The sequence below is a fragment of the Capricornis sumatraensis genome, chromosome 9, assembly GCF_032405125.1.
Source record: "Capricornis sumatraensis isolate serow.1 chromosome 9, serow.2, whole genome shotgun sequence".
In the NCBI taxonomy this organism is placed as follows: Eukaryota; Metazoa; Chordata; class Mammalia; order Artiodactyla; family Bovidae; genus Capricornis; species Capricornis sumatraensis.
This window is the reverse complement of record NC_091077.1, coordinates 65258023-65284074: the sequence shown is the minus strand read 5'-3', so window position 1 is coordinate 65284074 and position 26052 is coordinate 65258023. Positions and strand designations below refer to the sequence as shown.

The 26052-nt window shown below is 44.2% G+C and overlaps 1 protein-coding gene across 1 annotated transcript in view; it reads right to left on the bottom strand.

Moving 5' to 3' along the window:
- GALNT10 (polypeptide N-acetylgalactosaminyltransferase 10) overlaps positions 1-26052 on the bottom strand; it is a 226654-nt gene that overhangs the window by 84134 nt on the left and 116468 nt on the right. Inside the window, exon 4 of the mRNA XM_068980832.1 lies at positions 10462-10628. Coding sequence (XP_068836933.1) covers positions 10462-10628 — 167 coding nt within the window. The remainder of the gene's footprint in view (positions 1-10461; positions 10629-26052) is intronic.

Genomic DNA, 26052 nt, shown 5'->3' with positions numbered 1-26052 from the left:
ATGCTGATTTTAGCTAAAAGTTGTTTTATTTAGGGGGTGGGATATAGAAAGGAGGTGAATTCCTTGTACTTGGATTTAAATTTTCTACTAAAGCTGAATTTTCCCATTAGGCAAATAAATGTTGGCTTCTAAGAGGCTCCCAATGAAATTAGGTATACTATGTTTCAATTGCTTACTACGGTGTCTGGCACAGCCGGGTGCTGTCCAGGTGTAAGCAGCATCGTTACAATTGATGCTATTGCTTCTTCCCCTTTATAAGGCAGACAAAACCAGCCCTTTCAGCCCCCAACTTACTGAGCTGAAAGAAGCTGACAGGAAAAGGACTTGGTTGGTTTGCACTTGATCAAGTTAGGTACTAAGGAACCTCTTACTTTTATTTCAGTCTCAAATCTCATCTCCCTTTACACTCTGAGCAAATAACAATTCATGTCAGACCTAAGCTGGCAGAGAGGCCCAGAAGCTTTCTGATGACAGAAGGGGGCAGCTCTGTGGCTCTCTGCTTGGAGATTTTATTCCAAGGACCTCCAGTCACCTGCTTCGTTGAGTTTTGCTTCTCCCCCATTACGTTTTTAAGGGAACACCAAAACAGTGGAAAAGGTTAGACGTTAATCCTCACAAGAGAATCAGCAGAATATCAGCAATTTTGCACAGTTCTGCTGAGGCTACTTTTTAAAATGTAGAAGGCTTGCCCACCTCAATAGAAGCATCACCTTTCTGAAAATATAACACAGCTATTTTCCACTACAGGAACCATTCTTTACCAAACATCAGAGCTTTTGATGTTTCAGAGGCAAGCGGAGCTATTTATTTGATTTTTTTTTTTTTTTTTGCTATCCCAGTAAATCATTTATACGGTGCTTGATTCATAAAATCCTGTGTATTTTTTTTAAGATGCATAAAATATCCCATAAACATATCAACTCCTGCATGCTGTGTTCTTGCCAGATAGCCACCAAAAGATTTATAGATTTCCCTCATTATAAAATAATTGATATTCTCTAACAGCTTTAATCTTCTTAGCAGTTTTCTCCTTTGGAGTCTGGGAGGGAAGCATTCAAGATGTTATATGAAAGGAGAAGAGGATAAAAAACCTGTGGATTTTCTTCGTGGTAAGACACCCTTGAGACTGATACATGAGAAGTGTGGTTCTAAAGGTTATAGAGTCCGTTGTGGGAAAGATGGATACCTCCTATGAAATGGGATGATTAACCAGCAGTGTCCTCCAAGGGCAGGTAAGCAGTCTAGGGCACCTCCTACCAATCTCTCAAAGCCTCAGTTTTGTCATCTGTAAGATGGAACTGCTTCCCAATATTTCACTTCTTGGGTGGCTAGGAGAGGGGACATGGGGCAGGCCAAAGTATGAACTCTTAGGATGCCCACACATCCTGTGAATTTATGCTACCCCCCGTGGCACCAGCTGCCCTGCCAGGGAGGCCTGCGGCTCCTTGCGGTTCAGCTGTCCCTGCATCAGTCAGCTCAGGAGGAGCATGGTGGAGACGGATCCATGTGTGCCCTCTGGATCAGCTTCTCCCAACAGTATACCTGGTATTCTGGGGTTATGTGAACCCTGTCTCTATCTCAGAACTGACTCAGAGGAGGAGAGATGTGATAGTCATTCTATAATGAAAATGGGAAATGACTATAGAAAACTGAGTGGAAGAAACCTGGATACAAAGTGAAACATGATTGTATGTCCACTGCATAAAGCGTGATGTAAAGGAACTGAATGTAGTTTCACACTGTGGATTATTGTCTAGCTAGTAGAAAACAGATGAGTTAGCACTATAGCTGTTGGCATGAGGGATATCTGTGATACATTAATGGGGGCAAAAAGAAGAGCAATGTGTACAGTTTGATCCTATTAAAAGGGGAAGAAAAGAAACCGGTGAAGATTAGGGCAAAAGTTCTAGAATCAGAATGCATGGTTTTTAAAAAAATTTTTTTAACTTCTTCCTTTTTATTTAGATCCTATTTTTAAAATTTTAACTTTTTATTTTATAGTGGAGTATAGCCACTCAACAATGTGGAGACAGTTTCAGGTGGACAGCAAGGGAACTCAGCCATATACATACATATATCCATTCTCTTCCTCCCAGGATACATGGTTGTAAACCAAAGCTCTGCCTCATTGATCTAAGCAGACTGGCCATTTACTTAACCTCTCTGTACCTCAATTTTCTCATCTGCAAAATGGGGATAAAATATCACCCATTTTAAGTAGAAAAAGGAGGTTTAAGATCACGGAGTCCAGTAGCTTTCTCACTGCGAACGACAGAAGCCACGCGGGTGCTGAGGTGGTGAGTGGGTGAATGCACTGAGCACAAACGCTCAATAAATATTTGTTTTCATTACTACGTGTCAGTATCATGAAGCAGGGTGGTCCAGAAGGATGCACACACCTACTGACATGGATTACTTCAGCTGGGCTGCAAGAAGGTGGGGTGGGGGTGTTGGGAGGGTATGAAAAAGAAAATGGAACTGAGCAGAAACTGGGAACAAAAGAAGACATTCAGGAGTGGGGCTCAGGATTGGGAACTCATGTGCACCCGTGGCGGATTCATGTCAATGTATGGCAAAACCAATACAGTATTGTAAAGTAAAATAAAGTACAAAAAAAAAAAAAAAGACATTCATATTACAGATTATATGTTCAATAGCAAGTGTCACATGGAAGTGCAGATCTAAACAGTAAGAAACCATTACACACCTGTGAGAATGGCAAAAATGCAACCCACTGACAAAACCAAACGTGGACAAGGATGTGGGGCAACAAGAACTCACCCTCACTGTTGTGGGAATGCACTTTGAAGACAGTTCGGCAGTTTCCTGCACTAAACATATTCTTATCGTATGATCCAGCAATCACCTTCCTTGGTATTTAACTAATAAGTAAGCCGAAAACTTGTGTCCACACAAAAAACCCATACAATGATGTTTACCTATCTGCCTCCTGCGAAACCTGAATGCAGGTCAAGAAGCAACAGTTGGAACCTGGAGCCGGACATGGAACAATGCACTGGTTCAAAATTGGGAAAGGAGTACGTCAAGGCTCTATATTGCCACCCTGTCCACTTAACTTGTATGCAGAGTACATCATGCAAAATGCCAGGCTGGATGAAGCACAAGCTGGAATCAGGACTGCTGGGAGAAATATCAATAACCTCAGATATGTAGATGAAGGCACTCTTAAGGCAGAAAGTGAAGAGGAATTAAAGAGCCTCTTGATGAAGGTGAAAGAGGAGAGCGGAAAAGCTGGCTTAAAACTCAACATTTGAAAAACGAAGATCATGCATCTGGCCCCATCACTTCATGGCAAATAGATGGGGAAACAATGGAAACAGTGACAGACTTTATTTTCTTGAGTTCCAAAATCACAGAATATGGTGACTGCAGCCATGAAATTAAAAGACGCTAACTCCTTGGGAGAAAAGCCATGACAATCCTAGATAGCATATTAAAAAGCTGAGACATTACTTTGTCCACAAAGGTCTGCATTGTCAAAGATGGTTTTTCCAGTAGTCATATATGGATGTGAGAGCTGGACCATAAAGAAGGCTGAGTGCCGAAGAATTGATGCTTTTGAGCTGTGGTGTTGGAGAAGACTCTTGAGAGTCCCCTGGACTCAAGGAGATTAAATCAGTCAATCCTAAAGGAAATCAGCCCTGAATATTCATTGGAAGGACTGATGCTGAAGCTCCAATGCTTTGGACACCTGATACCAAGAGCCGAATCATTAGAAAAGACCCTGATGCTGGGAAAGATTGAAGGCAGGAGGAGAAGAGGACGACAGAGGATGAGATGGCTGGATGGCATCACCAACTCAATGGACATGTTTGAGCAAGCTCTGGGAGATGGTGAAGGACAGGAAAGCCTGGCGTGCTGCAATGTATGGGTGCAAAGAGCTGGACATGACTGAGTGACTAAACAATAACAACAACAAAAATTCATAACTGCCCAAACCTGGAAGCTACCAAGATGCCCTTCAGCAGGTGAATGGATAAATAAATGGTGGTACATTCAGACAATAGACTATTGTTCAGCACTACAAAGAAATGAGCTACAGGGTATAAAAAGACACGGGGGGACATTAAATGCATATTACTAAGTCAAAGAAACTAATCTGAACAGACTGCATACTGTATGATTCCAATTGCATTAGACATTCTAGAAAAGGCAAAACTATGGAGACAGTAAAAAGGTTAGTGGGTGCCAGGGGTTAGGAGGGAGGGAGAGATGAAAAGGCAGAGCACAGAGGATTTTTACGGCAGTGAATACTCTACTCTGTATGATGTTATAATGGTAGATATACGTCATTATAGATTTATCCAAACCCACAGAATATATAACACCAAGAACGCACCTTAATATAAACTATGGCCTTTGGGTGATAATGATGTGTTGACGTAGCCCATCCATCGTAACAAATCTACCCCTCTGATGCAGGTGTAGAGCACTGATGAGGGAGTGGGTGTTGGGGGTATGTGTGCAGTAGGTGGAAGGGTGGACGGGAACTCTCTGTGCTTTCAGCTTAATTTTGATGTGAACCTAAAGTTGCTCTAAAAAATAAGGCCTATTTAAAAATAACCACTGGGAGAAGCATAAGTGTTCACAGTAATTGCCTCCAGGTGAGGAGGTGACAGACGGCTCTTTCTGCACTTTCCACGTTTCCACCTTGACTTCTAGCCTGTGCTCACGCTGTTCCCTCTGCCTGGAACATTTTCCTCACTCCCCTACCATGAGGGGCAGTATCTACTCATCCCGTAGGATCGAGTTTAGCTTGGATTTTCTCCAGGAATTCTTCCCTGATCTTCCCCATATTCAACAGCGCCTGGACCTCCACCAAGGGGCACATGTTCCATGAACTTACGATTGCCCCTTACCCTGTCTGTCTGCCCTGCTGGGTGTGAGCCTTAGAAGAGATGTCTGTTTTATTCTCACTGTAGCCCCAGCACCTACTGCAGCGACAAGCATAGAGTCATTTCATGAATTTTCTGAATATATGAATATGAATGAGATCAGGACAACTGTACAGAAACAACAAAATGAGCAGCAGAGAACTCAAGGTGGGAAGAACCTGAACGATACAGTGCAAGTGGGGAATGGCCACCCTGACAGTTGTGGTGGTCCTGGAAACAAACCAGGGCTGCGAGAGAGATGGCAAGAAACGAGGAATAGACAGACGCTCGCGGGCCTGTGTCAAGAGTGAGGCGCTGCAGTGCAGATCAGGTCGGCGCAAATGGATCTCCTTACGTGCATCACACCAGGACTGGCCCGGTGTGACAGCGCAGGTAAGAGTTAAAAAGCTCATGGTGGAGAGACCTTGGACCCTGGTATCAGTTTTGGGAATCTCTACCACATGCACTAATGGGCCACGCAGTGTCCATACGCCCTCCAGCACCAGTCACTGCCAACAATCCATCAGCAGTTCCGCAAATGCTTAAGAACCTCCTCTGAGGGAGCCCTGTACTGTGTATGCTTTTGTTTGCTGCTGGGGAGCTGAGCTGGGGGAAATGATGTCAATGAGACCATATCACAGACTTTTGTTTCTGCGCATCATCATTCCAGGAGGGCCACAGTTCACCCAAAGACAATAATGCCTTCCATGACTACACATCCTATTTTTTCTGGAAAACCAATACTGTTTGGAAATGAGAAGGGGAAGGAGAATAGAAGGGGAAAAAAATGAACAAAGACCCTTTTTGTTTTTCCTAATAAAGATTTCCTATGTGGGCAGTGCAATCTGGAGGCAGGCCTGCCACCCTCCCCTGTGACCTCTCTCTCCCACTAGAGAAAAAGCACCTCTGTGTCCTCCTAATCCTCAAGGAAGCGCCCACCTTAGAGAAGCTTCTGGAGCCCCCTGTAAACTCCACAGCACTCCATTCGCAAGCAAGGCCGGGATGATTCCAGTCTGCCTTTGCTCTAGTCCCCAGTGCTGCCTGCACAAAGCTTTGGATCTTATTTCAAGAATTCATCTGCTCCAATTTTGTCTCCTACCCGAGGTCTCGACCCTCAGCTGAATTACAATTAGTTGCCCTGAGGATCCTGGAAGAGGCTCATTTCAGAGGAAAATGCCTTCTGCCAGGCAGCGCCAATCGAGCCCATAGTTAGCATCTATGAATTTCAACTCTAAAGAACTGCCTCTGCTCACGTGGCCCAGAGAAATCTGTCTTTCACGATGGCCCATATTTGCTGTACTTTAGACAGGCTTCTCTATAATGCTGAAATTGTTTCTCCCAAATCTCATTTTTGAAGCAATCACTGCTGAGTAAGTTTTCTTCCCAAGCTGCCTTGAGAATTTCCTCTTAAAATAAGAAAAATTATTGCTTTTCTGAAGAATGGAGGTTGCAAAATCTGACAGCTCATGTGCAGGACTGAGGGGCAGGAGGTAAGAGTTCTCTTCTGGGTTCTGAGCCTGATTCATTGAGATGAAAGGGCAACAGTCAAGGGGCCTCAGTTCTCATTCCCATCTGTGAAATGGGACAGTATTCATTCTCTCTCTTACTAGGGTTTGGGAATGGTACTGCATTCAATTAATACTTTTGGTCTCTGGAGAAACAGATGCACTTGGTGAATGCCATTCTTATAAAATTTACCTTTTCTTTCCCAAGTGTGTTTCACACAGAAGGTGAGGCGAGGGGCATAAGGCTGTGTGGGGAACCCAGATTCCCATCCCTCCTCTGCAGCCAGCGGGCCATGTGCTCTTGGTGAACTTGGTCCACTGCTCCAGGACTCAGCCTCCCATCTGTACAAGGAAAGGCTGAGTCACAGCTGTGATGTTCACACATTTTTAAGCAATGGCACTCCTCTTGTGAACAGTTTTTCACAAATCAAATCCAGACCCTGCCAGGAGAGGTATGTGAACCCCACCTGCACCTGCAAGGTTCTCCACAGCCCTCACAGTGCTCCCTGAGGCATCCCTGGGCCCCTTCCTGCATAGAGGCACATGCTCCAAGCCAGGGCCTCCTCCCTCAGGGGTTGTCATCAAGACAAAATGAGATAATACATGGTTCTGGCCCACAGAAGTGGTTCCTAAAACAGTGAATAGATGGGAAGACAATTTAGGCTACAGGTGGGGCAACAGCACACTTGCCAAGTGTTTTTTCACCCATGGAAAGGGGGAGACCGCACCTTCATGTCTATACATTTACCCCTGACTCCCCCTCTGACAAACATGTCAGAAACAATGTTGACAACAATAACGATAATACCAGGGTGAAAAGTTTATTTCTGATGTTCACTTGGTGCCATGTACTATCCTAACCACCTCACATATATTAGCCCATTTAATAGTCATGGCCACCTAAGGGGTAGATTCCATTTCATTGATGTGGCAACTGAAGCACAGAGAGGTTAAGTGACTAGATAAAGGTCACAGAGCAAGTAAGTGACAGGGCCCAGAACAAAGCTGAAACTATTGCTAAAGAATGGTGCTATGGAGACATGGAGACACACCCGCAGGTGATCTCGCAGACCTCACTTCAGGGACATAAATAAATCTCATATAATAGATGCTATTGTAACCATGGTGGAAGTGCTAAGGGACAGATAAAGGAGCTCTGATAATTCACGCATGAAGCATGTATTAAGCACCTACTGTATGCCTAAGGAGCTGAGAATATGTGGTGAACAAGACTGACCGGGTAGACCCAGCTCTCAGAATGTGGAGTCCAGTAGGGTGAACACACGACAGGTCCATGTTTATACACACAATGCTCACATGTTATGCTTATTGGTATTTTAATTCTGCTGTGATAAGATCAAAGAAGGAAAAGTAAAGCGTCCCCTGAGAATGAGTGTATGTCAAGAGTGAGGGGAGAATTAGAGGTAATAAGAACTGAATGTAAGATGTGTATATGTTCGAGTATTAGGCATGCAGTATTAAAACGGGGCACAAGAAACTCAAGTTTTGATTATCGTAGAATGTACTTAGGCTCCTCTTCACTACTTATTAGTGCCTCTACTAAAAGGTGAGAAAAGGAAAGGGCTTCACTTAATTTTACTGCAAGCGGTAAAAGCTCTGATGCAAAGAATAAACTTAAGACCAATGGCTGGAGGACAAATACTTCTTGGATTTCATTTGTGGCTCCCCCTCTGTGTCTCACAAAGCCATGGGTGAGACTCAGTGAAGAGGCTCTACAGTGTGGTCCAGAGGCTAAGACAATGTGTTTAGGGCCAGGAAGACATGATTTGTTCACTGTATCACCACCTAAGAGCTCTGTGACCAAGGGCAAGTCACATAACCTCTCTGAGTCTCAGTTTTCACATCTGTAAAATGGGGTAGCAGATATTGTAGGTGGGTTGACCTGATGCCTTCTCTAATTCACTTCTCCTTTTCCTATCTCTACCATAAAGAGGCCCAATATCAGAACACTCACCTTCCCAGCCACCCTTGCAGATATGTGTGTCCAAATGTCAGAGTTCTGGCTCAGAATCACTGGGGAGACTTTGCATTCTGAATAAGAAGGCAAAAATCTTCAAAGGAAGAGGTTTTGTTCTCTTTGCCCTTCCTCCATCTTCTTGCCTGAAAGGTAGACTTCCCAGTAGTACAGCCCCCATTTTATGACCATGAGGATGAGGATGAGGAAGCAGGAAGACAGAGTAAGTCTTGTTCTCCAATGAAAGATTTGAGTAGCTATGCCAACCCTGGACTGCTTTATGAGATGAATGAATAAATGAAAAAACCCCTTTACTGAGCTGTTAGCTAAAGTTCTCTGTTACTTGCAGTTTAATACATTTTTCAGTTCAGTTCAGTTCAGTCGCTCAGTCGTGTCCGACTCTTTGTGACCCCATGAATCGCAGCACGCCAGTCCTCCCTGTCCATCATCAACTCCCGGAGTTCACCCAAACTCATGTGCATTGAGTCTGTGATGCCATCCAGCCATTTCATCCTCTGTTGTCCCCTTCTCCTCCTGCTCCCAAACCCTCCCAGCATCAGGGTCTTTTCCAATGAGTCAACTCTTTGCATGAGGTGGCCAAAGTATTGGAGTTTCAGCCTCAGCATCAGTCCTTCCAATGAACACCCAGGACTGCTCCTTTAGGATAGACTGGCTGGATCTCCTTGCAGTCCAAGGGACTCTCGAGAGTCTTCTCCAACACCATAGTTCAAAAGCATCAATTCTTCAGCACTCAGCTTTCTTCACAGTCCAACTCTCACATCCATACATGACCACTGGGAAAAACCATAGCCTTGACTAGATGGAACTTTGTTGGCAAAGTAATATCTTTGCTTTTTACTATGCTATCTAGGTTGGTCATAACTTTCCTTCCAAGGAGTAAGCGTCTTTTATTTTCATGGCTGCAGTCACCATCTGCAGTGATTTTGGAGCCCCAAAAAATAAAGTCTGACACTGTTTCTACTGTTTCCCCATCTATTTCCCATGAAGTGATGGGACCAGATGCCATGATCTTCGTTTTCTGAATGTGGAGCTTTAAGCCAACTTTTTCACTCTCCTCTTTCACTTTCATCAAGAGGCTTTTTAGTTCCTCTTCACTTTCTGCCATACGGGTGGTGTCATCTGCTTATCTGAGGTTACTGATATTTCTCCCAGCAATCTTGATTCCAGCTTGTGCTTCTTCCAGCCCAGCATTTCTCATGATGTACTCTGCATAGAAGTTAAATAAGCAGGGTGACAATATACAGCCTTGATGCACGCCTTTTCCTATTTGGAACCAGTCTGTTGTTCCATGTCCAGTTCTAACTGTTGCTTCCTGACTTGCATATAGGTTTCTCAAGAGGCAGGTCAGGTGGTCTGGTATTCCCATCTCTTGAAGAATGTTCCACAGTTTATTGTGATCCACACAGTCAAAGGCTTTGGCATAGTTAATCAAGCAGAAATAGATGTTTTTCTGGAACTCTCTTGCTTTTTCCATGATCCAGTGGATGTTGGCAATTTGATCTCTGGTTCCTCTGCCTTTTCTAAAACCAGCTTGAACATCTGGAAGTTCATGGTTCATGTATTGCTGAAGTCTGGCTTGGAGAATTTTGAGCATTACTTTACTTGCTTGTGAGATGAGTGCAATTATACGGGAGTTTGAGCATTCTTTGGCATTGCCTTTCTTTGGGACTGGAATGAAAACTGCCCTTTTCCAGTCCCGTGGCCACTGCTGAGTGTTCCAAATTTGCTGGCATATTGAGTGCAGCACTTTCACAGCATCTTCTTTCAGGATTTAAAATAGCTCAACTGGAATTCCATCACCTCCACTAGCTTTACACTGATACAAACAGAATCAAAACAGAATCCACTTCATGGTGACTGGTAACTACACCTCAGTTAGTCCCATGAAGTTAGTCCCAGACTGAGATAACGTGTGTTCAGTACCAGGTTCATGGCCTGGCACGGAGCAAGTATCAGTACACATGGCCCATATGCGAGTGCTGCTGAAGAAAGGAAAACCTGCCATCCCTTCGGCAAGTCACTGAACAGAGCACGGAGGTGGGAAGCTGGGTGAAAGGGGCCCTACCTCGGTCGCTGAAGTCATCCACGAGCACTATCTCGGCGATCAGCTCCGGGGGTGAGCGGTTCAGCACGCTGTGCACAGTGCGTAGGAGCGAGGACCAGCCCTCATTGTGGAAGGGGATGATGATGCTGGTGTTGGGGAGCGTCTCCAGGTAGCGTTTGCTTTTGCAGCTAGAGGGAGACACAGGAGATGAAGAGGACAGGTTCAGCTCTCACGCTGCCCGGAGAACTCAGGCATATGGTTCAGCTAACTGCAATTCCTACTTCCTCTCCAGCCCCTAGGGACTGAGTGAAAGCTGGGGACACCACGGTTACTTCAGAACTGTCTTCTACTTGGCCTCCCAGCACACATACACACACCCATGTACACTCACATAGATATATACACACACGAGATCCCCCTAGCTCTGTACATAAACAGTTACAAAACAACTCCCAGACGTTAAGGAGCACTGGGGTTTGGTGTTTGCACGCACTAACTTGTTCATACCTCAGTTGTGATAGCAACATGGTTGTTTATCTTCATGATTCCATGTGGAGGACAGCCCTTCCATAGCACTCTTGCCTCTTTCCCCACCCCCTGCACGTTCTTCTCCATGGAGGAAAAACCATGTATCCATGAACTTGGAACTTGGAAGTTCCTTTGCTCTCCACCAGCTCTATGGTAAGCCTGAGGGTAGAAGGCCCTGTTCCCATGGGCCTTTCATATCATGGTAACACTCCAAGGATTTAACATAGTTACTTAGTCTCAGAAAATATCTAGCTGATGTTCAAACTTTCCTGACTATTCTGTATCTTTTTAAAGCTGGCTGTTAGAAACCAGGATTAAGACAAGGCTGACCTAGAGCCTTTAGTTGATGTGTCTCCTAGTCTCTTTTCCCCTTACCATTTATTTTGTTTAGGAAACTCAGTCATTCTGTCCTAGAGTATTTTCCACAGTCTGCATTTTGCTTTCTGGATTGCTGTGGTGTCTCTCAACATGTTCCTCTGTCTGCCCCACGTTGGCTCCTGTAAACTGGTAGCGAGAGCTAGAGGCTTGACCTGATTTGATGAGAACATTCTGGCAGCCTCTTCACGGGTGCTCGTGGGTAGCAAAGAAGACGCAGCACAGTCAAAAATAAATAAAATTCTACCGAGTCATGGTGCATAATCCTTATATGTTGCTTATATAATCCTTATATATTGGTTTGCTAGTATTTTGTTGAGGATTTTTACATCTATATTTATAAGGGAAACTGGTCTGGAGTTTTCTTAGGCTTTTGTCTGGTTTTACATTTTAACTCTTTTGCTAAAAATCAGGGCTCTTAGCATCAACATGACTAGGCTATTTTTCCCTATAATATAACAATAGTTTTAGAAAAACAATACCAATATTATTGCTAACAACATGATGATAGAAAATTTAAGGATCTTTTCATCTTTCACTTCTTTTCATTGTTCAATAGAGATATTAGAGATTTTCCCAGGGCTCAGAAAAGAGGAGCTGAAGACCAGGCAGGCCCAGAGGGAATGACAAAACTATCCACCTTGCGCCAGGTCTCTGGCACAAGAAGTGGAAGTTGGGAGCCCAGACATAAAAGGCTCCATGCAAGGGGCTTACACAAGGCTGCTAAGAAGTTTTTTTGGGGAAACTTGTGACATCTGGGACAATGAACATAACAAGAAAATATCTCCTTTCATATGCCACTGCAATCCACTGTCTAAGTAAGCCAGGATCTCCTTGCAACTTACTGGTGGTCCAGTGGTTAAGAATCCACCTGTCAATGCAGGAGACACGGGTTCAGTCCCTGGTCTGGGAAGATCTCATATGCGTGAGGCAACTAAGCCTGGGCACCACAACTACTGAGCCTGTGTGCCTTAGGGCCCGTGCTCCATGGTAAGAGAAGCCACTGCAATGAGAAGCCCACACACCGCGGCTACAGAATATCCCTGCTCACTGCAACTAGTAAAAGCCCACACACAGCCACAAAAACCCAGCACGACCAAAAATAAAGAAATAAATAGACAGCAAAGGGGCTGGTGGATGGAGAGAGGGGTGAATGTGTATGTGATGAAATCATTAGAGGAAGGTTAATCACAGAATCTAGACAGTAGAAACATGAGTATCCTGTGTGCAATTCTTTCAAGCTTTCTGTATGTCTGATAATTTTCAGAAAGAAGTGTTGGGAGGAAAAAACAGGTCAGGGTCAACTGTCTCCTTAGCTTTAAATCCTACCTCTCCTAGAGGCATCAGGGGAAGCTAGAGGGTGGGACGGGGCAGGACTGACCTTGTGGTGTTTGGCTGTGAGCCCAGTTTCAGCTGCATGGACACGGTGCCCCTAATTCTGGCAGTCCAGTTTTGATGAACAGGTCAGTCTTTCTTTCTACTTGCAATCTCTGGACTTCTTTTATACCTCTTCCTGTTCCTCCATCTGGCTGGACTGCTTTTATCGAGGCCCCACACAGCCTTCCTCCACCCCTTCCCCCACTTCTCTAACCCCTTTGATCATTTCAGCCAGCCTTCTGGGGGAACCTTCTTCAACTTCATTATGTTGGCCTTCACCAATAAAGGAAAGCATCTGTTCTTAAAAAGCCCTTTCCGTTAATTTGTCTGAGTCCTCTGTGGCCAAGAAAGGCGCGATCTAGTTTTCTACAAAAGTTCCTGCCTTCCATCCAATTTCACAGGAGGCTCACTCGATTGAAGCAGGGTTGGAAGGGGGGTTGGCTGTAATAAACCGCTGGAGTCCATGGAGAGAACTACAATAGAGCTATTACTCAGCAGAGAGCCCTGGCTTTCTTGAACCCCAGAGTCGGGCCCCACAGCCTATGGGTAGACACACCATCATATACTAAAGGAAGTAGACAGAGCCATAAGCGACTAAATTCACTTCTAATTTAACCCGATCTTGGAATCAAAGATTATTCAGAACTTAAAAAAAAGGCTCAGACTTGACCATGTGCTTTTTTTTGGGGGGGGAGGGGTGGTTTACTCTTTTTCTCCTTCCTCTATTCACTTACTCATTTATTTACTAAATAAACACAAAACGGCATTTTGGCATGGGCACTCATCATTAGTTTGGTTCCAGTTTAGTAGTTTCTTGGTTTAAATAGAAAATTATGTGACATGTTGAAATGAATCTCTCCAGTATCCCGCAGAAACAGACTTGCCCACAGGCCACCTCCCTGCTGGGAGTTCATGCGAGAAGCCCCAGTTCTTCTCAGATCATAGCAGATAGAGGGGGAACGCAGGGAGGAGGAGAGAAGGCCATCCTGTGATGTCCCCACCTTACTTGTCCCCTTTAAGACCTGTCTGTGTTGTGTCTTAGGATCTCAACGCTGGATGGTAGAGGACACCCGGTCCTTTTGTGTGTGATAAACAGGAAGTACCCTTCACCTGATGGCCTTCAGAGAGTGGTCTCTGGGAAGGGGAAGCCAGGGCACTGCTCCCAATGCAAAGAGGCTGGTTTTGGCTCTGATCAGACAGTAAGAATCTCTGCCTTCCCCTGGTTCATCATGCCTGAGGGTTTACAGAACACCCTCCTTTCTCTCGTCTCTGTATCACCCCCTGGGAGGGAAAGAAACTGAGCAGTGCTAATCCCATTCTTCACCTGGGGAGAATGGAGCCCGGAGAGGAGAGTGACTTGGGCCCAAACCGCAAATCTAGAGTGTGTGTACCTCAAATAACGCTTACAGTATCTTTCCTGATGACAAAAGTGGTAACTGCTCAGAATGAGAAGCTGGAAAACACAGAAAGGCTAAAAGACAACTGCTAAGGCCGGCAACATCCTGACACCAGGGGCTGACCTCCGTGAAGCATTCAGGGCGTGTCTTCCTCAGTGCTCTTCTCTGAACACATATTTGTTTCTACAGCATGGCACACGGCACACTGACTTGATGGCTCTAGGTCCCCGGGGGCTCCCAGATATAGTGTGGCCTCCTGAGATGCTGGACAGAGGCCCCCTGGGAGCAGGAGAGGGCAGAGCGATGCCCTCACGAAGGGCTGAAGCAGGGACATGTGACACTTACGTCACATGACATCATGGTGGTGCCCTCATGGCTCAGTATTTCTGGGCTCAGAAGACACCATAGAGGAAGAGGTTCCTGTGCGTTTCCAATTATGTGACATGTTGAAATGAATCTCTCTAGGATCCCGCAGAAAACGTGGTTCCACAGACTTGCCCACAGGCCACCTCCCTACTGGGAGTTCATGGGAGAAGTCCCAGTTCTCCTCAGGTTGCAGCAGACAGAGGGGGAATGGGGGTGACAACTATGAGCTGAGTGCAAAATAGCCCACCCCTTGCCCAAGGACTTCTTCCGTCATTTGATTCACAGTCTAATGAGGTCCCAACCCTGACAGGACAAAGTTTAGTTAGACATGGGCAGCATGAGAACAAAGAGGCATGGTCAGGGGTGTTCCCTAACACACTCTGAATCGGCGAAGAGAGTAGAAACAAAGTGAACGTCCATCAGTGGGGACGTATTAAATAAATGATGAAAAATTCAAACTATAGAGTACTAATAGCAGCTAAAAATAAGGTAGAAGATGACAATGATGATAATGGACTGTATCTGCTAAGCGTTTTCATTATGTCAGGCAAGGCTGTAAGCACTTTATATGCATTAATTATTTAATTGTCACAATGCTCTTACAAGGTAGAGCATCATTATGGGAATGATGGGAATATCATTATTCCCATTACAACAAGGAAGAAACAAGGCAGAGAGGTCAAACAGTTGGTAGTGGCTGGAGCCGAGATTTAAAGCCATCTGCCCTGTGTACATAAATATTTTTACAGGGATAGTATACTATTAATCGCACAGACAAAAAGAAGAATGAAGAGATTAAAAAACAAAAGCTGAGGACACTAAGTAAGAGACTGAAGTCCGGGCTTCCGCTTTCTGCTCTGCCATGCAACATTCCGAGTCACTTCTCGCCGATCCCAAGGTCCTCCTATGTTGATAAGGGAGCTGGACAAAGAGTAAGTCTGGCATGCCTGCTCTGTATTCCTTCTCCTCCTTTTGGTAAGAGCATCCTGATTTCCCTTGGGGAATCTCCCACCCTGTGATTCCACAGGGTTTAAGAGAAATCTTTGTCTTGCCTTGAGGGTGGGCAAGAGGGCCTGGCTCAGCCAACTGCAGCTCCCAAGCCCTGTGGTTGTTTGAGGGGTGGGCACTCACAAACCAGAACAAACTGTGGCTGAGACAGCTGGGAGAGAGGGAAACTTTTTTTTTCTGTAAATGAACATGGAAGGATGGAAGTCTGGTCTGCCTGAGGCCACCATACAGACTGTTCCCTGTGTTAAAATGAAGCTAGCAGAACAGAAAACAGCCAAGAGAGGTTCCTGCTGGCATCATTTAGGGACCTAGATCCAGCGATGGCTGAAGCCAAGGTCTACACCTGGCCTTTTCAGTTATACGAGTCAATACGCTGTGTTTTCTTCAATCAGTTTGAGTGAGGCTTCTGTCAGTTGTAACTACTGGGTTGGCCAAAAAGTGTGTTCAGTTAGGAAATCTGTTGTTCAGCACAATTCTTGATGAAAATAAAAAATGTGTCTTTTATTTTTACTTAAAACCGAATGAATTTTTTTGCCAACCCAATATAAGACTCTTGCTTATGTAGCTAAATAATCTCTAACCGCCGTCAGCCACATGCATCTGTTGTGGACCTCAGGATGGCTTCTGAAGGACAGAAGCAGAAACCCGTCCAAGGTATCCTGTCTGACCTGAAGGGGGCAGCCTCTCTCCTGCTGCAGGAAGAGAACTTTGTTCACTCACTGACTAGGAGAAAGTGGCCTGGACAGAGGGCTGTGGAGGGGAATGGGAAGCAGTGAGAGGACTCATCTATGACTGAGCAGCCCCCAGTTTAATATTCCCTAAAGGCTTCTGAGCCCTTGGGCATGAAGAAGAATCTAATATACTGACCCTTAAGATGCACCCTCAGGGCTTAATGCTGGAGCACTAGAATTAAAATAAATCAAAATCAAAGGGAAGCATTTCAAAAATTTCTTCAAGTCAACCTTGAAAAAGAACAATCCAATCATTCTGAAGGGAACTATATTAAAAAATATATATATATAGCAGGATGGTTTGAGAGAGCAGCACAGAAACATGTGCATGACCATAGGTAAAATACAGTCAGTGGGAAGCTGCTGTAGGATGCGGGGAACCCAAGCTCGGTGCTCCATGATAGCCCAGAGGGGTGGTATGGGGTTAGGGCTGGCAGGGAGGTTCAGGACGGAGGGGACATATGTATACCTATGGTTGGTTCATGTGGATGTATCGCAGAAACCAACACATCATTGTAAGTAATTATCCTCCAATTAAAAATAAAATAAAAACATTTAACTCCCTAACCCTGGACACTATCCACTGCCTAGAGGCAGAAGCAGAGCCTGGACCCAAGGGTAGCTAATCCATTGACTTGTCTGCGGTTGATGGTTTAGCAAGAAATCTGTGTCCAACTGGGGTTCACCAGATCAATCAAATTCTCTTTCTTGGGTACACAACCTTGACATATAGAAAGGCAGTCCCAGAGATAATGAGAGGAGCAGACACAGAGCTATAAGGAGAAAAACTAAGGCTTCTTAACAAAGGGATCCAGAAGTTTCTGCTGCTGAGATCTTAAAGAAAGCCTGGTGGTTGGATTTAGAAAGTCCTTCCTATTTCCGGCCCTGAGAGATGCGGCAGTGCCACAGCTTCCCCTGCTCCTCCTGGAGAGCCTAGCTGGCTTTTCCCACATTCCCGCTTCCCTTTATTGCCCTTGTCTCCTTGCAGAGGAGTCCCCATTAACTGAAGTAACTGTGCAGCCGGTAAAAAGACTATTCCCTGGAGTAAAGAACAAGCAGCCAGTATTGTACTAGAACTAGATGAAGTGTTCTTAATTTTTCTTTATAACTTTGAAAAAAATGGACTCTTTTAGAATTAAGATTTCTAATTTCTCCAGAAAAATTGCTAATATGGAGATTTGGACTTCCAGATCATGGACACTAAGACTGCTGGGGCACACTGTTACTGTTTTGTATGATTAGCAATGCCTTATCAATACTGTGCCAACTGGGCTACCTTGACATCATGAAAATTACCTGTAGACCACAGCATTTCACCATCACTATGCTCTGCACACTACAGACAGCAAACTGTTCTTCAGTGATTACAGGGTGAGTCTTTTTTTAAAGGAATGATCATTTAGAAAATCCTATGGAGTAACTCTATTGTTTGAAAGTTCCCAGTGCTTGTACTCTTAGATAAACAATCTTCCAGAAATAGGCAACATTTTAGCCATTTCTCATGGCACCTAACCCAACATGCCTTCCTCCACCAAACAGATGTCTAGATGAGGCTTGCTGAGAGCTGATTTGTATGTTTTGGGGGTGGTAGAAGATAGCATCTTTTGGGATTGAGGAACAAGGCAAAGGCATTGCTCCCAGGCTATGTGCACAGCTTCAGTGTGAAAAGTCAATGAGAAGAACTGACTATGAAGGTTGGAAGGGCCTGAATCTCATCCTGTTTGCACTTAGTTTTGCAGATGAGGAAACTGAGGCCCATAAGAGAGAGGGACCCTCCTAGGGTCACAGAGTGAGACAGCAAACCCATATATCAAATAGCGGAGGCAACTGCAGGTGTGGTAAGGGAAGGGGCATAAGCTGAAGAGACCCTCAAATCAGGGTTCAAATCTCACCTTAGTTACTTAGCAGTGGGTCACTTTGCGAAGGTCATGGCCTCCCTAAGCCTGTTTCCACATGGGTAAAACAGGAATATAACTCCTTCCTAATTAAGGGTGTCCCAAAGAATAAAAGAGATACCATATGTGAATGCACCTGGTACAGCATCTGGCTCAGAAAACTGATTTTCCACCTCCCTGAGGCCACAGTGTAGGTCATTTTCCAGCACACGGTTTAGCTTCAAAATTCTGAAATTCTCCCTTCTCTCCTTTGTATGTAGAAGACAGTCCCTTATACTACAACAATCTCAGAAAGACTTGTCTTATGGGCTCTGGAGCCCCCAAGAAGCTTTGTGAAAGTTATAAATAGCTTCAGGCTCTGGAACAAAAGGAAGAAACTGGGTCTTAGTGGGCGGAATGTGCAAAGCTCCTGCCCTTCATCCTCATCATCCCTCCAGATGCAGGTCTGCGGCCTCTCCCGACACACTGACAGCAAGCTGTCCCTCCGCAGCAGGGGATTGGCTCCCCAGCCCTCCTCTCTCACTCTGCGGGGGATAAGACAGGAGTGTGTTTCTCTTTAACACAGTCTGGCTGGAACCAGAGGAGCTGGAAAATGAGTGCGACAACATGTGCTGAGGCTGACAACTTTATAAAGGTCCTTTTCCGTTCAAGGCAGGCTTTGCTGCACTCACCTGCTCTTCCCTCCTCTCAACAGTTTAGAGAATCACAAAGGTTATTAGTATTAATTAGGCACCTCTGCACGACCAGTTCACCACCAGTTTTGTGCCTACCTAACCTGCCCCAGAAATAGAGGATACAGAAGAAAACAACAGAATGGGAAAGACTAGAGATCTCTTCAAGAAAATTAGAGATACCAAGGGAACATTTCATGCAAAGATGGGCTCGATAAAGGACAGAAATGGTATGGACCTAACAGAAGCAGAAGATATTAAGAAAAGGTGGCAAGAATACACAGAAGAACTGTACAAAAAAGAGCTTCACGACCCAGATAATCACAATGGTGTGATCACTCACCTACAGCCAGACATCCTGGAATGTGAAGTCATGTGGGCCTTAGAAAGCATCACTGCGAACAAAGCTAGTGGAGGTGATGGAATTCCAGTTGAGCCATTTCAAATCCTGAAAGATGATGCTGTGAAAGTGCTGCACTCAGTATGCTAGCAAATTTGGAAAACTCAGCAGTGGCCACAGGACTGGAAAAGGGCAGTTTTCATTCCAATCCCAAAGAAAGGCAATGACAAAGAATGCTCAAACTACCGCACAAATGCACTCATCTCACACGCGAGTAAAGTAATGCTCAAAATTCTCCAAGCCAGGCTTCAGCAATATGTGAACTGTGAACTTCCAGATGTTCAAGTTGGTTTTAGAAAGGCAGAGGAACCAGAGATCAAATTGCCAACATCTGCTGGATCATGGAAAAAGCAAGAGAGTTCCAGAAAAACATCTATTTCTGCTTTATTGACTATGCCAAAGCCTTTGACTCTGTGGATCACAAGAAACTGTGGAAAATTCTGAAAGAGATGGGAATACCAGACCATCTGATCTGCCTCTTGAGAAACATATATGCAGGTCAGGAAGCAATTAGAAGTGGACATGGAACAACAGACTGGTTCCAAATAGGAAAAGGAGTACGTCAAGGCTGTATATTGTCACTCTGCTTATTTAACTTATATGCAGAGTACATCATGAGAAACAGTGGACTGGAAGAAACACACGCTGGAATCAAGATTGCTGGGAGAAATATGAATAACCTCAGATACGCAGATGACACCACCTGTATGGTAGAAAGTGAAGAGGAACTAAAAAGCCTCTTGATGAGAGTGAAAGAGGAGAGTGAAAAAGTTGGCTTAAAGCTCAGCATTCAGAAAATGAAGATCATGGCATCTGGTCCCATCACTTCATGGGAAATAGATGGGGAAACAGTAGAAACAGTGTCAGACTTTATTTTTTGGGGCTCCAAAATCACTGCAGATGGTGATTGCAGCCAGGAAATTAAAAGACGCTTACTCCTTGGAAGGAAAGTTATAACCAACCTAGATAGCATATTGAAAAGCAAAGATATTACATTGCCAACAAAGTTCCGTCTAGTCAACACTATGGTTTTTCCAGTGGTCGTGTATGGATGTGAGAGTTGAACTGTGAAGAAAGCTGAGCGCCGAAGAATTGATGCTTTTGAACTGTGGTGGTGGAGAAGACTCTTGAGAGTCCCTTGGACTACAAGGAGATCCAACCAATCCATCCTAAAGGATCAGTCCTGGGTGTTCACTGGAAGGACTGATGCTGAAGCTGAAACTCCAATACTTTGGCCACCTCATGCAAAGAGTTGACTCATTGGAAAAGACCCTGATGCTGGGAGGGATTGGGGGCAGGAGGAGAAGGGGACGACAGAGGATGAGATGGCTGGATGGCATCACCGACTCTATGGACGTGAGTCTGAGTGAACTCCAGGAGTTGGTAATGGACAGGGAGGCCTGGCGTGCTGCGATTCATGGGGTCACAAAGAGTCGGACACGACTGAGCGACTGAACTGAACTGAACTGAACCTGCCCCAGAGACTTCAAATACAAGCAATATTTAAAGATCTTGGTTTGTACAGTTTTGGCTTCTCCCTTTGAACTCACATTTTGGAAAACCCTTTGCTCAGATAATATCTAGTTTCGAGATGTAAAAACAACAACAATAACAAAAAAAATTTCTTTTAAGTACATAGCAAAATACAACAGTTTCTTCACTCAGTTCTCCTACATGCTAAAACTGATCCTTCTGCAAATATAACATGCAGTGTGTACCAAGCACTCAAACTTTAAACATGAGCTGACAGCAGGAAGGAGGAACCCTCGTTATCAATACAGTATGTGAGGTCAAGATGCCTGGAACTGTCAGCATGAAATAACAAACCATAAGGACCACACCTTCCCTTAGATGCCAAATGCCAGGTGAACATGGTTAAGGAGGAAAAGGGCTTTAATGTCAAGATTCTTCATGATTCATGAAAGGAGAAAAGAAGGAACCAAACTGAAGGAAATATGTTCAAGGATGTTTCTGCCTAGGTTTCCAGAATGGAAACAACCTGTATGCCTGTCAACAGAGGAATGGTTGAATTGATGAGAATCCTGAGTAATATTACACAGCTATTAGAAATGTCTTGTCGATGTGACCATAGTGAAAAAGTTATGTGTAGAATAAAATACATATAGTGTAACCACATTTTTGTGTGTGTGGGGGGAAGAACCCCAAACCAAAAACCCCCAAAGCTCTTGCTATGTCTACATATGTTACATAAGCAAATGAAAAAATCTACAGAATGCTAAATTGTTAACATTCTCTACCAGGCAGATTTCGGGTTGGAGGTGGGTGGGTGGGTGGCAGTACAATTGAATTCACCCCCCAAAAAAGGTGTGGAGAAGGAGGCTTATAACCAGGTGGGAGTTCCGTTCTAGTCTCTGTAACAGTGCTCCTAAATGAGCTGCTTTGCCTGTCTTATCATCATGCTGCCCTCGATAGCATCTTAATGAAGGGAGAGAATTGATAATTGCCTTTATCTTCCAGTCATTATTCTCTTTTCCCTTAAATTCCTGCGAGGCCAATACCACTTAGAAATCAAACCCATCTCTGTAACCACTTTCCATGAGGGCAATTTATCTGCTCCTGGACAAGCATCTGTTACCTTCAGCAGAGGGAGTGAACAGCAATTCGAGTAGTGTCTGGGCTGCATCCATTTATCTAGCCAACCTTGCTCACTACACCTGGCCCTAGAACCTTCATGCACAAAGTATTTGAATTTAAAAATGTCTCCTTCCTTCCCCGTGAGGAATGGATCTCAGTCTTAGCAGAAGGAGCACAGACTAGGATCCAGGCTTGAGTCTCCTGTGCCTTCTATGGGCCATGTGACCTGGAGCAGAGAACTCACCTTCCCTGAGGTTCAGTACATGCATCTGTAAAATGGACCAGACAGCCCCTCTAGACACCCATGATTTCAGAGAGGCCAGAGTCTCAGAAAGAGTTGTGACAGAGTTTTTGTAAATGACAAGATGATGTTGAAACATAAAGGAAGGAAAAATATCATCACCCCAAACCTCAAAGTGGGTACAGGTGAGCTGAGAGGCTGGTGGGGCCCTCAGCACAAGCGTGGCACACAAGCACTTGGATAAACAGCAGGCGTTGTTATTGTTCATGGAGGATGCAGCATTCATTTCAAGAAGACTTAGAAAATGCATCCGTTTGCAGAAATGATCAAAGAACACAAACCACACAGCAGCTCACATGGATGTTGAGTGGTTTTCACCCAGCATAAATCGTAGGGGATACAGGCCCATTTGACTTTCAGTTGACAGGCATCCATTTTTGTGTGTAAGCCATTTATCTCTGTAATTTCAACACAAGGGCTGAATTCACTGAGCTCTGTTTTAAAAATTACAGAAAAGAAGTCAATTTGAGAAATGTTATTGGCTGCCATTTCATCTTAAGATGTATGAGCACCTTTAAATCCCAATATTAGGTCTGATGGATCAATAAGTGTTGTCATGGAAGGAACACTATTGTTCAGAAGAGAGAAATTTAATTTCAGAGGAGAGACGACTGAAGTTTCCTGAAGAATCAGTGATGCTACAGAGAAACCTGAACTTTTTCCTTTCCCGGCTCACAAATCATTCAGGCTAACAGTCTCTTTCTACTCCTGCTGTTCCTCCCTGCACGACTGCCTTGCTAACTACCTGGCAAACTAGGGGTTCCAGGTCGCTCTCGTCCTGAGCGTCTCTGGGGCACCAATCGTACATTCAAGTAGCCCATTATGAAAGTGTCAAGGGAGGTTTCTCCACCACACGAATCATGGTAAGAACGGGAAGAACTGCTGATACGTACTAAATATGTCTTCCAAGCCTGTCACTGTTGTGCAGAGGGCCTGCCATACTTCCTGGCACTGTAGAGAATGAGAGAGGGATATGAACAGACAAACTTCAGCTGTTCACAACCATCGTATTTAGATGGCGGAAAGTGGGCACCGCCCTCACCACCCAAACTCCCACCCTGCACACCACAGCACAGACCACAGCTGACCTTGGGTCATTTTTAGATTTACTATCTGTTATGCCTCAGGCATTTCTTGCTAGTCAAGGAAAGTGAGTTAATTAAAACCACCATGTAATATATAGTGTAATCAGAAAAGGATCCCATCACCATTTTCATTTTTCACAACGCAAATGGCATCAATTTATTCAACTGCCTACTTGACATCCTCATTTGGATGTTTTAAGAACATCTTAACCTTGACTGAAATACAAATCTTGGTTTTCCCCCAAGCCTGCCCTTTCCAGTCTGTAAATGGCAACTCCATCTCCCCAGCCACTCTGGCCAAAAGCCTCAGTGCTATCCTTGACTCCTTTCTTTTTCTTATATCCATACTGTCTGTAAGTAAATTATGTCATCTTCATCTTCAAAGTACATTTAGAAAGTGGCCATTGGTAATCTCTACTCCCACTGTGGTCTGAGTCACTGTCACTGTAATACACCCCAACTAGTCTTCCTGTCACTATCCTTGGCTGCCTCAGTCTATTCTAACATAGCAACCAAAGAGATCCTTTGAAAATGAAAATCAGATCCCGGTGCTCTTGGCTCAAAACCATCCAAGGCTTCCCATCTTAATCACTTCAGTAAAAGCCAAAGCCCCACCAAAAGTTGAAGCTTCATACTCTGGCCACCTGATGCAAAGAGCCAACTCACTGGAAAGGACCCTGATGCTGGGAAAGATTGAGGGCAGGAGAGAAGGGGATGACAGATGATGAGACGATTGGATGGCATCAACAACTCAATGGACATGAGTTTGAGCAAGCTCCGGGAGATGGTGAAGGACTGGGAAGCCTGGCATGCTGCAGTCCATGGGGTCACAAAGAGTTGTAACAACTTAGCAACTGAACTACAACAACAAAGCCTCACCATGACTCTGGCACTCCTCCAGCCTTTCTTTTCATCACTCTCTTCCCGGCTCACTGGGCACCACAGCCAAGCATGATGGTCTTAGGGCCTTTGTACTTGTTTCCTCTGCCTGCAGGACTCTTCCCCCAGTTAACTGCTTTACTAGGCCCCTCGCTTCTTCATTTCTATGTTCATATGTCACCTTATCAGCGAAGCATTCCCTGACCACTGAAATAAAATACGCCTTATTCCCATCACTTTCTCTACTTCCTACCTTGCTTCTTTCTTCTCCTATATCACTGAAAAATTAGTATGTTCATTTGTTTGTTTATGACTTCCCCTGCCCAGTAGAATGTAAGGTCTAGGATGGGAAATATAAGTCTATTTTGTTCATTGCTGTTTTCCCCAAGGACTTGCCTACACAAGAAGCACACATGGTAGGCACACAATAAATATTTGAACTAATGAATGAATGACTTGCAGAGATAGTTTTAATTGGCTAATAGCCTTGACATCTCGTCAAGGCAGGGACAGACATTTGATCATATCAAAATAAATTAATAGGAGCAGGCTGCATCTTAGGTGGGATACAGATTGGGGATGGAGGAGTGAGAAAGGAGCCCCTAACACACATACATGGTTATCTTAAATTCCTGATTTAGTTAGCTCTAGATACCTTCATGAGGCGTCTATGCAGCAGGAGCCCAAGAACACAGAAGCTCTGCCAAAAGCTTCCCTTGGTCCCCAGGATAATGCACAACTGGTGGTGCCTTCTGGGCCAGGAAACCTCAACTCTTTTATATCCCTGGCGTTTCCTGCTTGGGCTCACATCACTACTCCAGAAGATTCCCTGTCTATTTCTGGAAATATTTATAAACATCGGGCTTTCCTGGTTCTCCAGCCCCAGCAACATCAAGGCCACATGATCATGGGAGGAAGCTGGTGGTCCCTCAATAGGACCTAAGCTGCTAGCTCTCCTGGGTGTTATAGGTAATAAAACAGTCAGCAAACCAGGAGAACAAATTCATTTCCAACTAAATTATATTGTTTCTAATTTTTTGGTGGAGTGTTTAGGGTTTTCTATACATAAAGTAATGTCATATGCAAACAGTGACAGTTTTACTTCTTCCTTTCCATTCTGAATGACTTTTATCTCTTTTTCTTGCCTAATTACTCTATCTAGGGCTTCAATACAATGCTGCATAGGAATAGCAAGAAGGGGTATCTTTGCCTTGTTCCTGATTTTAGAGATAGCTTTTCACTTTTCATTATTGAGTAGGGTATTAGTTGCGCCTGTCACATATGGCCTTTATTATGTTGAGATACATCCCTTTTATACCCACTTTTGAGATTTTTTTTAATCATAAATGGGTGCTGAATCTTGTCAAATGCTTTTTTTGCAACTATTAAGATGATCATACAGATTTTATCCTTCATTTTGTTAATGTGAATCACACTGATTGATTTGTGGATGTTGAACCATCTTTGCACCCCTGGAATAAATCCCACTCAATCACACTGATCCTTCTGAACTATTATTGAGTTTGATTTGTTAATATTTCATTGAGGATTTTTACATCTATGTTAATGAGAGATACTGGTCTGTAATTTTCTTTTTTGTGTTGTCTTTGTTTGGTTTTAGTATCAGGGTAATGCTGGCTCCACAATGACTTGAAATATACTCCATCCTCTTTAATATTTTTGAAGAATTGTGTAGAATTTGTATTGTTTCTTAATTTCGGGAGGTGGAATTCACCATGGAACCTATTTGGGCCCGGAGTTTACTTTGTGGGAAGGTTCTTAATATAATTCCAGTTTCTTTACTAGATATTGTCATTTAGTCGCTCAGTTGCATCTGACTCTTTCAAGCCCGTGGACTGTGGCCTGCCAGGCTCCCATATAGGGTTATTTAAATGAATCATTTCTTCCTGAGTAAGCTTTGGTAGTTTGTGTCTTTCAAGGAATTTGTCATTTCATCTGAAAGTTGCTGAATTTATAGGAATTAAGTTGTCTAGAACATTATTT